Genomic DNA, 14,016 nt, shown 5'->3' on the forward strand with positions numbered 1-14,016 from the left:
CACATCAGGTAGCCAAAGTGTTAGAGTAGCTTCAACATCAGTCCTGCCAATGAACACCCAGGACTGATCTCCTTTAGGATGGACTGGTTGGATCTCCTTGCAGTCCAAGGGACTCTCAAGAGTCTTCTCCAACACCACAGCTCAAGAGCATCAATTCTTCAGTGCTTGGCTTTCTTTACAGTACAATTCTCACATCCACACAGTTCAGTTCAGTTGCTCAGTCATGTCCGACTCTTTGCGACCCCATGAATCGCAGCACGACAGGCCTCCCTGTTCATCACCAACTCCCAGAGTTCACTCAGACTCAAGTCCATCAAGTCAGTGATGCCATCCAGCCATCTCATCCTCTGTCGTCCCCTTCTCCTCCTGCCCCCAATCCATCCCAGCATCAGACTCTTTTCCAATGAGTCAACTCTTCACATGAGGTGGCCAAAGTACTGGAGTTTCAGCTTTAGCATCATTCCTTCCAACGAAATTCCAGGACTGATCTCCTTCAGAATGGACTGGTTGGATCTCCTTGCAGTTCAAGGGACTCTCAAGAGTCTTCTCCAACACCACACTTCAAAAGCATCAATTCTTCAGCGCTCAGCCTTCTTCTCAGTCCAACTCTCACATCCATACACGACCACTGGAAAAACCATAGCCTTGACTAAACGGACCTTAGTCGGCAAAGTAATGTCTCTGCTTTTGAATATGCTATCTAGGTTGGTCATAACTTTCCTTCTAAGGAGTAAGCGTCTTTTAATCTCATGGCTGCAATCACCATCTGCAGTGATTTTGGAGCCCCCAAAAATAAAGTCTGACACTGTTTCCACTGTTTCCCCATCTATTTCCCATGAAGTGATGGGACCGGATGCCATGATCTTTGTTTTCTGAATGTTGAGCTTTAAGCCAACTTTTTCACTCTCCTCTTTTACTTTCATCAAGAGGCTTTTTAGTTCCTCTTCACTTTCTGCCATAAGGGTGGTATCATCTGCATATCTGAGGTTATTGCTATTTATCCTGGCAATCTTGATTCCAGCTTGTGCTTCTTCCAGCCCAGCGTTTCTCATGATGTACTCTGCATATAAGTTAAATAAGCAGGGTGACAATAGGCAGCCTTGATGTACTCCTTTTCCTCTTTGGAACCAGCCTGTTGTTCCATGTGCAGTTCTAACTGTTGCTTCCTGACCTGCATATAGGTTTCTCAAGAGGCAGGTCTGGTGCTCTGGTATGCCCATCTCTTTCAGAATTTTCCACAGTTTATTGTGAGCCACACAGTCAAAGGTTTTTATAGGTTAAATTAAAAGGTATTCAAGATACGTGAATGGGCTAAGTACTTGTGAGACCTGTTCCCTACGTCCCTCGAACAGAGTAAAGCATGAGACCGTCTCCCTGATTTACCATTAAAGAGGATACACTAGGCGAAGTCCTAAACAAGCCCTGACCATGGGGATTCTGCCAACTGATACCAGCTAACAGACATCAGGATTCTGCCTCTGGAGTCTTGGCATTTGCCTTTAGTGATTGTTCTATGACAGGAGTCCCTGAAAGGACAGAGTCAAGTCTTCCCTGATGCTACAGAACTAGTCATTTGACCTGCTGTGTGTGTCTGTGAAACGAACTTGCTTCCTGATAAATATTTAGTAAATAAATCTGAGTGGCAGACTGCCGTCTGAGACTTGCTTTTACTCTGCCGAGTAGTGACGTTATGGAGGGAGAAGTTAAGTCACCTGAAACTTCTGTGGCTAGTGTCATCTACCAACACACAGACCAAAGAGTTTTGCCCACCACATGAGCTTGGGGCAGTCTGCAAGAAATATGCTTTTCTTGAGTTTGCAGTAAACTCAGTGTGTGTTCTTCCCCACCCTCATCTTGACTATTCTGTCCCCTGGGGCAGCTGCCTGTGTTGAGAGGCTGCATCTGACATTTCTGATTTGTTTTGACAGTGTTCAGATACTTTAAAGAAATATTTCAAACTGTGATCAGCAGCAGTCAGATGGGTGCTAGTTGTATAGACTTGATCTTCAGGCCAGTCCCAACTTATTATTCCATAGATTTCTCACGATCCCCTTGAGTGCACTTGTGTTTTATCAGACTGTGGATTATAAAACCACCTCACACATGATTGATGTTTCCCAGCAGATACTGAAAGCTGTAAGCAGTTCTCACTGTAGAGTAGAAGAAACTTTAAGGCTCTTTGCACAGGCACATCAAGGGGGCATCGATTCTACCTTAACTAAAATTACAAGTACTACAAAACCACAAGCAAAACTAACTAGATAAAAGTAGGCAGATAAGAGTGGACTTAGGATAATTCACCAAAGACAGTTTGCTGCCCTCCAAACAGATGGTCCACAAAAGTAAACAATAAACAGTGCTTAAAGTGCTGTTTAAAAGTGCTTAAAAGGAGGTCCACTTAATTTCCTTAAAAAAAAGAAGGCTGAAAACTCATAAGGATTCAGAGATTAAAATGTAAACTTAAAGGCAAAACTGAATTGGTCATGGATGAACTGATAAATCCATGTGAAAATGGCTTGAAAGAAGCCACAAGAAACCGAAACTAAAGGAAAAAAAAAAACACCACACCTCACAAATAAGTCACTGGAAGACCTGACCAAAGGGTGTTTGGTCTGCTTCTGTCTGTCTGTCAAGGCAAGCAGAACAAGCCATTAAGGCCTGGACTCAGGCTACCACAAGCAGAGCACCTGATAATCCACTTCACAGCAATTTTCAGCTGATGTGTGTGTCTACCATGTGTTTTCAGCCAGCCACCAGTGCTGAAGGCACCTACAGAAAAGCTGACGTGGACTCTGCAGCTGGGAGCAGGAGGAAGAGCGGCACAGCAGAGCCACTGTGATGTGTGCTAGTGACTAAAGTTAATCCATGGACACAGGAACTTGCCCGTGCCCACAGGACCCTGCTCCAGTGCTGCCTACATCGCCACTGCCACAGGCTGATGCTACCTGTCCCTCCACACAGGGTTCCCGTCGCCTGCCATCTACCCCAGGCAGCTCCCCCTGCATCCTGCTGGCTGGCTCATTTGTTGACAGGTCTATTCTCCCTTCTAGATCTACAGCACTTCAGAACAGGGACCACTGCATCCTTCTCTTTCCTGGCCCTCAATGTGTGTGCAGAGTTTCTCCACGGGTAAGACGGAAAAGGCAGAGCCAGCAGAAGATCAGGCCCTACTGGGTGAGTGCGGTGGATCAAGAAATACCTTCTCCCAACCTCACCCTGGTCATGCCGCACAGCTTGTGGGATCTCAGTTTCCTGACCAGGGACTGAATACAGGCCAAGCAGTGAAAGCCCAGACTCCTAATCACTAGGAGTGATTAGGCCTAGTGATCACTAGGCCACCAGGGAACCCCAGGAAGTACCTTTGAAGTCTAACTCATATGTGTGCTTTCCTGCCTGGAACCTCAGGGTGGCTGCTTGGGGGTTAGACCCCGGGGCACAGTACGCCAGGTAGGCCTTCTCCAAATCACTGCTGGTGACGCTGGTCACAGGGTGATCCACGCCCTGTGAAGGGAAAGCCAGATAGATATATGGTGAAGGCAAGCAGACAGACACTGGGGGCCATCCACACACCCTGCAGACAAGCCCACAGTGGATGTCCGTGTCCTGGGGGAGGCAGACGAGAGGAGCTGGGGGTGGGGCTGTGGTAGGAGAGAGAGGCACAGAACAAGAGCCAATAGGACTGCCTGCTGTAAGCTGCTCAGGAAAATGGAAGACAGCCCACGTGGGCCCAACTAACCTGGATAACCATGACGGGAGCAAGGGAAGAGAGGGTGCTCAATTACTTGTAATGGATAACACAACCCTTCAAGTGCAAGTGAACTCACAAACGCTATTTCACTGAGGGCCTGAGCCTCTTCTGTCCATTGTTTTGGCCTCATCCCTCCCACTCCTGACCAAACCCAGGGCCACACTAGACAGGCTCCCTGTACAAATCCAGGGAAGATGGAAGAAATCCCAGGATGCTCAGGGGGAGGCAGGTGGGGCAGAAGACGGATGGAGCAGTGATGCAGGAAGGCTGGCACTGGAAGAAGAGGGAAGGAGGAGGGCACAAGTCATCTGCTGAGAGTGCCCACGTCCACCTGGCCAGCGGGTACAGAGTGGCAATACCTCTGTATTTCAACTGGCCAATGTCCTTCTCCTGAGGGCCTGCTATATGCAAACACTGTCCTCAGCCAGGGGGCATGTCAGTGGCCAAAGCCCCCACGAAGCTCACATTACAGAGTTTCCAGAGAAAAAAACATTTCAAATGCAGTCAAGAGCATGAAACTAAAGCTTTAATATAGCCTCTCACAACCCAGAAAAATACAAATGTCTATTAGACCACATAGCCCAACTGTCATTTGGGAGAAGCTGTCACTATAGAAATGGTGACCTCCCTACACATGTATCTCTACAGATAACCGGGGCGGGGTTGGGGAGCTCCCTCTAGTCTTGATTCATCTATGAACATCTCTGAATAGTTGACAGCAGCAGTTACTTGACCCAGATACCAAATCAATAGCTGAAACAAGTTAATTTCATATACTTGTCCACCTTTTGTAAAGTGACTACTATAGATAAAGCAAAAAGCCAGCTCTGAAAAGCCTTAAGCTTTATTCCACAGCTACACAAACACTCCTGCACACCCAGGCACTCGCTCTGGAGCTACCTGTTCAACAGTAAGAGAGACATTTTTCTACCCCTATTTAACAAACTATGATATCACTACAACCAAAATTACTCAGTCCTCATGAACTAACAGAGAGCTAACTGTTCCAAGATGTGACCTCATACAAATGAACTCTAAATTATCCAGTTCTGCCATAATTCCCCCAAAGCAAGCGAGTCATAAGGGGACCTGGGGATCTTTGGCTGTCAAGGGCTCCCTGGAGCAGTTTTTGTGCCCATGTTTGGAAAGACTCCTCCATCACGGACCCACAGGAAGAAACACTCTCACACTTTCCGTGACACTTACTTGTCGTCCATATTCCTGCCAAGAGCCAAACTCATCAGTCCAGTACCAAACCCAGTTGGTGGTGAGGATGAAGTGTGGAGGTTTGGTGACCGAGGAGGCTGTGGAGAGACGGCGAGCCTGGGTGGCACCAAACTTCATGGTGTCAAAGTTCAGAAAACCAATGAGAAAGCTACTGGATGTCTCAGTGCACGTGACCCTGCAAAAGAACACAAGAAGTAAACTGAAAGTCCAGCCACATGAACGTGGGCCCTTCAGCTTCTCTCGTGGTCTCTGAGTCACTTGGCTGAAATATGTGAACATACATGGGACCTGCACATTTAAAACAATGCATCAGGGTGGGAGGGGACTTGCTTTAAGATCCATTTTGCTGTGTGAAAATAATAAAATCACAATACTATGGAAAAGAGCCCCTGGAGGAGACAATGGCACAATACTGGAGTGACAACCCACTCCAGTATTATTGCCTGGGAAATGCCATGGACAGAAGAGGCTGGCAGGCTACAGTCCATGAAGTTGCAAAGAGTCAGACACAACTGAGCAACTAAGTGCACAAACACATACACACTATGGAGAACCTGTTATGACATTCCTTTCATTACACAAAAATGCTAGGTAAAACAACTTTTTAAAAAATGCATTGCTGAGCTGACAAGAAACAAAAATCCTTAGAAGCCAAAAATAGTTAATATACACTGAATGCATGTGGGCTGGGCCAGTCCCCCTACTAAGTACTTTATACATTTTAAGGAATTAAGTCGTCATTGTACCAAAGCTGCGACTTATCCCCATTTTCACAGATGTGAAAATAGAAGCCCAGAGAGGTTCAGAAACCTGTTTGAAGTTAAACTGCTAATAGACAGCAAAGATGGGGTTTAAGTTAAACAGTTTGGCAGAACAGCCTGCACTCTGAGCCACCACGATCTACTCGCTTTCCAAATGCTGTACTGCCCCAAGAGCAAAGGGAAGGTCTGGAACTAGTGAGGTGAATGAAAACTAAAGCCAGTGGCTGTCCAAAGGCAATGTCAGTGAGTAATGACAACAGCCCTATTTTCAGTGGCAATGAGGAAACAGGAAACAAATGTAGGATCTGAATATGGTCAAGGGTTAAATCTCCAAAGAGATATTTCAGCATAAAATCATGATTCTAAAAGACTACACATTCTTAGTGAAGGGAGCTGGGAAAGGAATCTGCTTTGCAAAGGAAGTCAGCAAGGAAATTTGCCTATGTCAGAGTTGGCTTTGGAAGGAAAGGAAGAAAACTTCCACTGAGAATTCATAAACTGCTCACACCTCAAGAAGTTAAGTTGATTCACACTTCTTTTGTGAGAATTAAATTTAGAGATCCATAGTGGCAGTTCCCATAGAAGCAAACACAAATCCTCTCTGGAAGGAATTCACCTTCAACTCAGGCCTCAAAAGAATTTCTATAATGCTGAAGAGGGTATAAAGAGAAGAGAACTCTCCTACACTGTTGGTGGGAATTTAAATTGGTATAGCCACTATGGAGAACAGTATGGAGGTTCCTTATAAAACTAAAAACAGAGCTACTATATGATCCTGCAATCCCACTCCTGGGCATGTATCTGGAGAAAAACATGATTCGAAAGGATACATGAACCCCAATATTCATTGCTTCACTGTTTATAATAGCCAATACATGGAAGCAACCTAAGTGTCCATCGACAGGAATGGATAAAGATATGGTGCATATATATATAGATATATATGAATATTACTCAGCTATTAAAAAGAAATAATGCCATTTGCAATATGGCATTATTCTGGGTGGATGGACCCAGGGTGTCATTCTGAGTGAAGTCAGTCAGACAGAAGGAGAAACATTGTATGACATCCCTTATATGTGGTATCTAAAAAGAAATGACACAAATGAACTTAAAGAACAGAAAAAGACTCACAGACTTAGAAATCAAATTTATGGCTGCTGGAAGAAAGGGACAGTTAGGGACTTTCGGAAGGTCATGGACATTGCTGTGTTTAAAATGGATAACCAACAAGGACCCACTGCATACACATGGAACTCTACTCAATGTTATGTGCTAGTCTGGATGGGAGGTGCCTTTGGAGGAGAATGGATACATGTATGTATGTGTGTACAAATATATATATATATATATATATATATATACACACACACACAGCTGAGTCCCTTTGCTGTTCACCTGAAACTACAACATTGTTAGTCAGCTATACCCCAATACATAATAAAAGATTTAATCTTTTAAAAATTTCTACAGATAAAGTTTCAGCAAACATGAGCTTGTAATCAAATAAACCAGAAACGAGACACCATAAGCAAAACCCAGCAAAAACAGTCCGCTAAAGACAATAAATATTAAGAGTTGTTGGATATAAATATACAATATGAATAAAGTGTTTTTAAAGTTAATATTGAGTATCAAAAGTATGAGTACAGATTACGAAACTATAAGAATTAAGCAGATAAAATTTGAAGGAAAAAACAGAATCTTTAGAAGTAAATAATTATAATTTTAAAATCACAGTAGACAGGACACAATTCATCTCAGACAAGGCTGAACTGATGAACTAGGTAACCAAGCGAAGAAATTTCCCTGCATACAGAACAAAGGATGACGTGAGAGAGAAGTCAAAAGACATAAAAAATAGAGTAAGAAGATCTTAATATATGTCTAATTAGAAGTCCAGAGAAGCAATATTTTTGAGGAACTTTCAGAACTGATTAAACATAAAACCTCCCACTCAAAAAGAATGAATTATAAATAGACTAAATAAAAATAAATCCACATATAGGCAGATCTTAGTGAAACTGTAGCACCAGAGTCTGACTGTATGTTTATCAGAGAGAAAAAAAACACAGATTACCTACTGTAATGTGTTGAACTGTATCCTCACTCGTGGCAGCTGAAATGTGACCTCACTAGGAAATAAGGTCTTCTCAGATATAATTAAGATGAGGTCATACTCAAGTAGGGTAAGCCCTAATCCCATGACTTGGTGTCCTCATAAAAAGAGAAATTTGGACTCAAAGACACACAGGAGAAAGCCATGAGACAAAAAAGAAAGAGATTAGAGTAACGCAGCTATAAACCAAGGAATGCCAAGGAATATGAAGGATTGCCAGCAACCACCAGGAGCTAGGAAGAGGCAAGAAAGATCTTTCCCTGGCGTCTACAGACAGAGCATAGCCTTGCTGACACCTTGACTTTGGAATTCTAGCCTCCAGAAACATAAGAATAAATTCTTGCTCCTAAGACAACAAGTTTGCGGTCATCTGTTATGGCAGCACCCCAGCCTCAGGCCAAACAATGTATTTATACTGATACCTAACTTCTAAATAAGCAATGGAAGCCAGAAAACAATGGAATAATCTTTGAAGAATTGAGAGAAAATACCCAATAAAACTATTTTTCAAGAATGAAGATGAAATAAACACTTTCAGATAAACAAAAAACATATCTTCCACCAGACTCTCACTAGACCAACTTCTAAAAGATAAATTTAAAAGAAAATGGTCCACAAGGAAACATATGAACAAAGGATTGTGTGCAAAAATCCAAAAAGATAAATGTCTAAATTTAAACAAATACTGACTATATAAAACGATGTTAATTTCTAACTCCTGGGACTAAGAAAATAATAGAGCAATTTTATACAACACATTTTATATGCCTGGCATTGTTCTGAGCGTTTTACACATTAATTTTTTTAATTCTCAAAATAATTAATCCTTTAATGTAGGAACTATTATTTTTATATACTTGACATAAGGAAAAACTGGGGCACAAGAAGACTAAGTAATTTGCCCAAATTCACACAGTGGTAAATGAGTTTGAATGGAACTAGTCAGAATTCAAGTGTTCAAGACTCTTTTATTGTTCAAGAGAATGATAAAATGTATTGATTAGCTTAAGTTGTTAAGCTAAATTTTACTAAGTTAAAGGGTCTGTTTTCCAGAGTAACCACTGAAAGAACAGAAAGTCACTATATAACTTCCAAATTAACAGATTTGGGGGGGGGGGATCAAATGAGGAAACATCTAAGAGAAGACCAAAAAGAGAAAAGAAAAACAGAAAAAGCAGGTCAAATAGCAAAAACAGACAGTAGAAATAAATTCAAATATAATCACAATGTGTAAATAGGCAATCCCAACAAATGAATAAACCATTATAAAAAAAAGATTAAAAACAAAGATTGTCAAACTGAAAAAATATCCAGTTTTGTGATATTTACAGGAACTATATCTAAAATAGAAACAAAAGAGCTTGAAAGTAAAATAGTGAAGCGTGGCTAAAAGAAAGCAGGCATAGTTATACTAATATCAAATGAAACAGACTTACAGCAAAAAAAGCATTACTAGAAATATTAATAAAAAGCATTCATTTTATAGTACTGCCAGGTTCAATTTACTGGGAAGATAAAACTTTTAACTTCTATATACTTCACAATAGTTTTTAAAATATAAAATAAAAATTGATGGGATTACAAGGAGAAACCAACAAATTCATAGTGAATTGTTAACATACCTTTATGGCTAACTGATACAAGAAGCAGACAAAGAAATCAATAAAGATACAAAAGATTAGAGCCACACAATTTACACCCATCTAACACCACATACAAAACACTTTGTATACACAGAACTTTTACCAAAATTAATGATGTACTAACTTCCCTGATAGCTCAGTTGGTAAAGAATCCCCCTGCAGTGCAGAAGACCCCAGGTCAATTCCTGGGTCAGGAAGATCCCCTGGAGAAGGGACAGGCTACCTACTCCAGTATTCTTTGGTTTTCCTTGTGGTTCAGCTGGTAAAGAATCCGCCTGCAACGCAGGAGACCTGGGTTCACTGTCTGAGTTGGAAAGATCCCCTGGAGAAGGGAAAGGCTACCCACTCCAGTATTCTGGTCTGGAGAATTCCATGTGGTCACAAAGAGTCAGACGCGACTGAGCAACTTTGACTTTCACAACAAAATTCAAAGTATCTGTTACTATATAGCCTGACCACAATGCAATTCATTTAATTTTAAATTTAAAAATTAATTTTAAAATATACTTAGAAATAAACCATAGGTCATCTAATCTATGGGGTCAAAAAAGGACAAAAGTCTGTTCCTCTAAAAAAGAAAAAAATGAGTAATAAATCTCTGCAAAACTGATGAAGAAAAAAGGGGAGAAAAAAAGATTAAAAGTGTAAACAGGGACAAAATTAAAGATGGCACAGACACTAACAGGGATATTACAAGTAACTTTATGACAGTGTATTTTAAAATAAATAAAATGACCAAACTCCTAGAAAAAAATATCAACTTACCAAGTGACTCAAGGAAAAACTGAAAACCTGACTGGTCCTATAATAATTGTAAGAAATTGGGTCAATAGTTTAAAATCTTCCCAAGAATTAAACATCAAGACTAGAAACTTTTAAATGCATAATCATTCAGGAAAAAAATAACTCTAATTTCACATGGCCTTTTGAGAATAGAAAAAATATCCATCCCAATCTCATTTTTATAAAGCTAGTAATTTCATAAGATAAAAACCAGGCATCGTTATACTGTACATCTGTAACTTACATAATACTGTACATCAACTATACTTCAATTTTAAAAAACAGGCAAAGACAACAGGAAACAATTATAGACCAATCTTATTCAAACATAAATTCAAAAATCTTAAACCAAAGAGTGGCAATCCAAATTCACCATTGTGTGTGTGCGTGTACGTGTGTGTCTACATATGCACAAGCATGACTTAGGCCTGGGAATGAAATGGACTTGACATTAGAAAATTAATGTAAATCACTGCATTAACAAGCAAAACAGAACAAAACATAGGCTTTTAATGCAGAAATTGCACTCAATAAAATTTAATTTCCATACACAAAGAAAAACTCCTGGCATATTAGGCATAAAATCAGAATTGATTAGCAATGATAAAGGTTCCAAACATTCACATATGCTTAAGGGAAAACATTTTTAAATTACTCCTTTCAAAATTAGGAAAAAAAGAATAATCTTCCTGTTATTATCACTTCTGTTCAGCATGAGGAGTCTTAGCCACTATAATAAGGCAATCAAAAGAAATAAAATTTTTAAAAATTAAAAAGGAAAACTTCAGACTGCTATTCACAGATATTAATTTCTAAACATGTATCAAGTATATCAAGAATTATACAGGTAATTCAAATAAATTATCAGTAGCTAAGATATTTCAGTACAGTTGCAGGAGATAAGGTAGAAAAGTTAACTGCCTTTCTACACATCAGCAGCGAGAAAATAGACAAAAAAATTTAACTAGGGATGCAATGAAATGTTCCCTTGGTATCTCTAATTTTCTTGAAGAGATCTCTACTACTGCTGCTGCTGCTAAGTCGCTTCAGTCATGTCTGACTCTGTGCGACCCCATAGACGGCAGCCCATCAGGCTCCCCCGTCCCCGGGATTCTCCAGGCAAGAACCCTGGAGTGGGTTGCCATTTTAGTCTTTCCCATTCTGTTGTTTTCCTCTATTTCCTTGCATTGATCACTGAGGAAGGCTTTCTTATCTCTCCTTGCTATTCTTTGGAACTCTGCATTCAGATGCTTATTTATATCTTTCCTCTTCTCCTTTGCTTTTCGGTTCTCTTCTTTTCACAGCTATTTGTAAGGCCTCCTCAGACAGCTATTTTGCTTTTTTGTATTTCTTTTCCATCGGGATGGTCTTGATCCCTGTCTCCTGTACAATGTCATGAACCTCATTCCATAGTTCATCAGGTACTCTATCAGATCTAGTCCCTTAAATCTATTTCTCACTTCCACTGTATAATCAAAAGGGATTTGATGTAGGTCATACCTGAATAGTCTAGCAGTTTTCCCTACTTTCTTCAATTTGAGTCTGAATTTGGTAATAAGGAGTTCATGATCTGAGCCACAGTCAGCTCCTGGTCTTGTTTTCGCTGACTGTATAGAGCTTCTCCATCTTTGGCCGTAAAGAACATAATCAATCTGATTTCGGTGTTGACCATCTGGTGATGTCCATGTGTAGAGTCTTCTCTTGTCTTGTCGGAAGAGGGTGTTTGCTATGACCAGTGCGTTCTCTTGGCACAACTCTATTATCCTTCGCCCTGCTTCAATCCGTACTCCAAGGCCAAATTTGCCTGTTACTCCAGGTGTCTCTTGATTTCCTACTTTTGCATTCCAGTCCCCTATAATGAAAAGGACATCTTTTTTGGGTGTGAGTTCTAAAAGGTCTTATAGGTCTTCACAGTAACGCTGAAGCAGCTGAAGTTTCAGCTGCTTCAGCGTTAATGGTTGGGGCATAGGCTTGGATTACCATGATATTGAATGGTTTGCCTTGGAAACAGAGATCATTCTGTCGTTCTTGAGACTGCTTCCAAGTACTGCATTTCGGACTCTCTTGTTGGCCATGATGGCTACTCCATGGGATTCCTGCCCACAGTAGTACATATAATGGTCATCTGAGTTTAATTCACCCATTCCAGTCCATTTTAGTTCACTGATTCCTAGAATGTTGACGTTCACTCTTGCCATCTCCTGTTTGACCACTTCCAATTTGCCTTGATTCATGGACCTGACATTTCAGGTTCCTGTGCAATATTGCTTTTTACAGCATCTGACATTGCTTCTATCACCAGTCACATCCACAACTGGGTATTGTTTTTGCTTTGGCTCCATCCCTTCATTCTTTCTGGAGTTATTTCTCCACTGATCTCCAGTAGCATATTGGGCACTTACCAACGTGGGGAATTCCTCTTTCAGTATCGTATCATTTTGCCTTTTCATACTGTTCATGAGGTTCTCAAGGCAAGAATACTGAAGTGGTTTGCCATTCCCTCCTCCAGTGGACCACATTCTGTCAGACCTCTCCACCATGACCCATCCATCTTGGGTGGCACCACACAGCATGGCTTGGTTTCATTGAGTTAGACAAGGCTGTGGTCCATATGATCAGATTGGCTAGTTTTCTGTGATTATGGTTTCAGTATGTCTGCCCTCTGATGCCCTCTCGTAACACCTACCATCTTACTTGGGAACATGTCATGCAAAGGAGGGTACAATAAAGGGCAGAAATGGTATGGACCTAACAGAAGCAGAAGATATTAAAAGGAGGAGGCAAGAATATACATAAGAACTGTACAAAAAAGAGCTTTATGACCCAGATAATCACAATGGTATGATCACTCACCTAGAGCCAGACATCCTGGAATGTGAAGTCAAATGGGCCTTAGGAAGCACCACTATAAACAAAGCTAGTGGAGGTGATGGAATTCCAGTTGAGCTATTTCAAATCCTGAAAGATGATGCTGTGGAAGTGCTGCACTCAATATGCCAGCAAATTTGGAAAACTCAGCAGTGGCCACAGGACTGGAAAAGGTCAGTTTTCATTCCAATCCCAAAGAAAGGTAATGCCAAAGAATGCTCAAACTACTGTACAATTGCACTCATCTCAAATACTAGTAAAGTAATGCTCAAAATTCTCCAAGCCAGGCGTCAGCAATACATGAATCGTGAACTTCCAGATGTTCAAGCTGGTTTTAGAAAAGGCAGAGGAACCAGACATCAAACTGCCAACATCTGCTGGATCATGGAAAAAGCAAGAGAGTTCTAGAAAAACATCTATTTCTGCTTTATTGACTATGCCAAAGCCTTTGACTGTGTGGATCACAATAAACTGTGGAAAGTTCTGAAAGAGATGGGCATACCAGAGCACCTGACCTGCCTCTTGAGAAACCTATATGCAGGTCAGGAAGCAACAGTTAGAACTGCACATGGAACAACAGACTGGTTCCAAATAGGAAGAGGAGTACATCAAGGCTGCCTATTGTCACCCTGCTTATTTAGCTTCTATGCAGAGTACATCATGAGAAACGCTGGGCTGGAAGAAGCACAAGCTGGAATCAAGATTGCCGGGAGAAATAGCAATAACCTCAGATATGCAGATGATACCACCCTTATGGCAGAAAGTGAAGAGGAACTAAAAAGCCTCTTGATGAAAGTAAAAGAGGAGAGTGAAAAAGTTGGCTTAAAGCTCAACATTCAGAAAACGAAGATCATGGCATCTGGTCCC

The 14,016-nt window shown here is 41.0% G+C and overlaps 1 protein-coding gene across 1 annotated transcript in view; it reads right to left on the reverse strand.

Moving 5' to 3' along the window:
- The window catches only part of PARP12 (poly(ADP-ribose) polymerase family member 12), a 45,215-nt gene that overhangs the window by 12,472 nt on the left and 18,727 nt on the right, over positions 1–14,016 (reverse strand). The window contains exons 6-7 of the mRNA XM_069588549.1: positions 4,955–5,150; positions 3,360–3,501 (exon numbers count right to left, since the gene is read on the reverse strand). Of these exons, the coding sequence (XP_069444650.1) occupies positions 3,360–3,501; positions 4,955–5,150 (338 nt within the window). The remainder of the gene's footprint in view (positions 1–3,359; positions 3,502–4,954; positions 5,151–14,016) is intronic.

The sequence above is a fragment of the Ovis canadensis genome, chromosome 4, assembly GCF_042477335.2.
Source record: "Ovis canadensis isolate MfBH-ARS-UI-01 breed Bighorn chromosome 4, ARS-UI_OviCan_v2, whole genome shotgun sequence".
Taxonomy (NCBI): domain Eukaryota; kingdom Metazoa; phylum Chordata; class Mammalia; order Artiodactyla; family Bovidae; genus Ovis; species Ovis canadensis.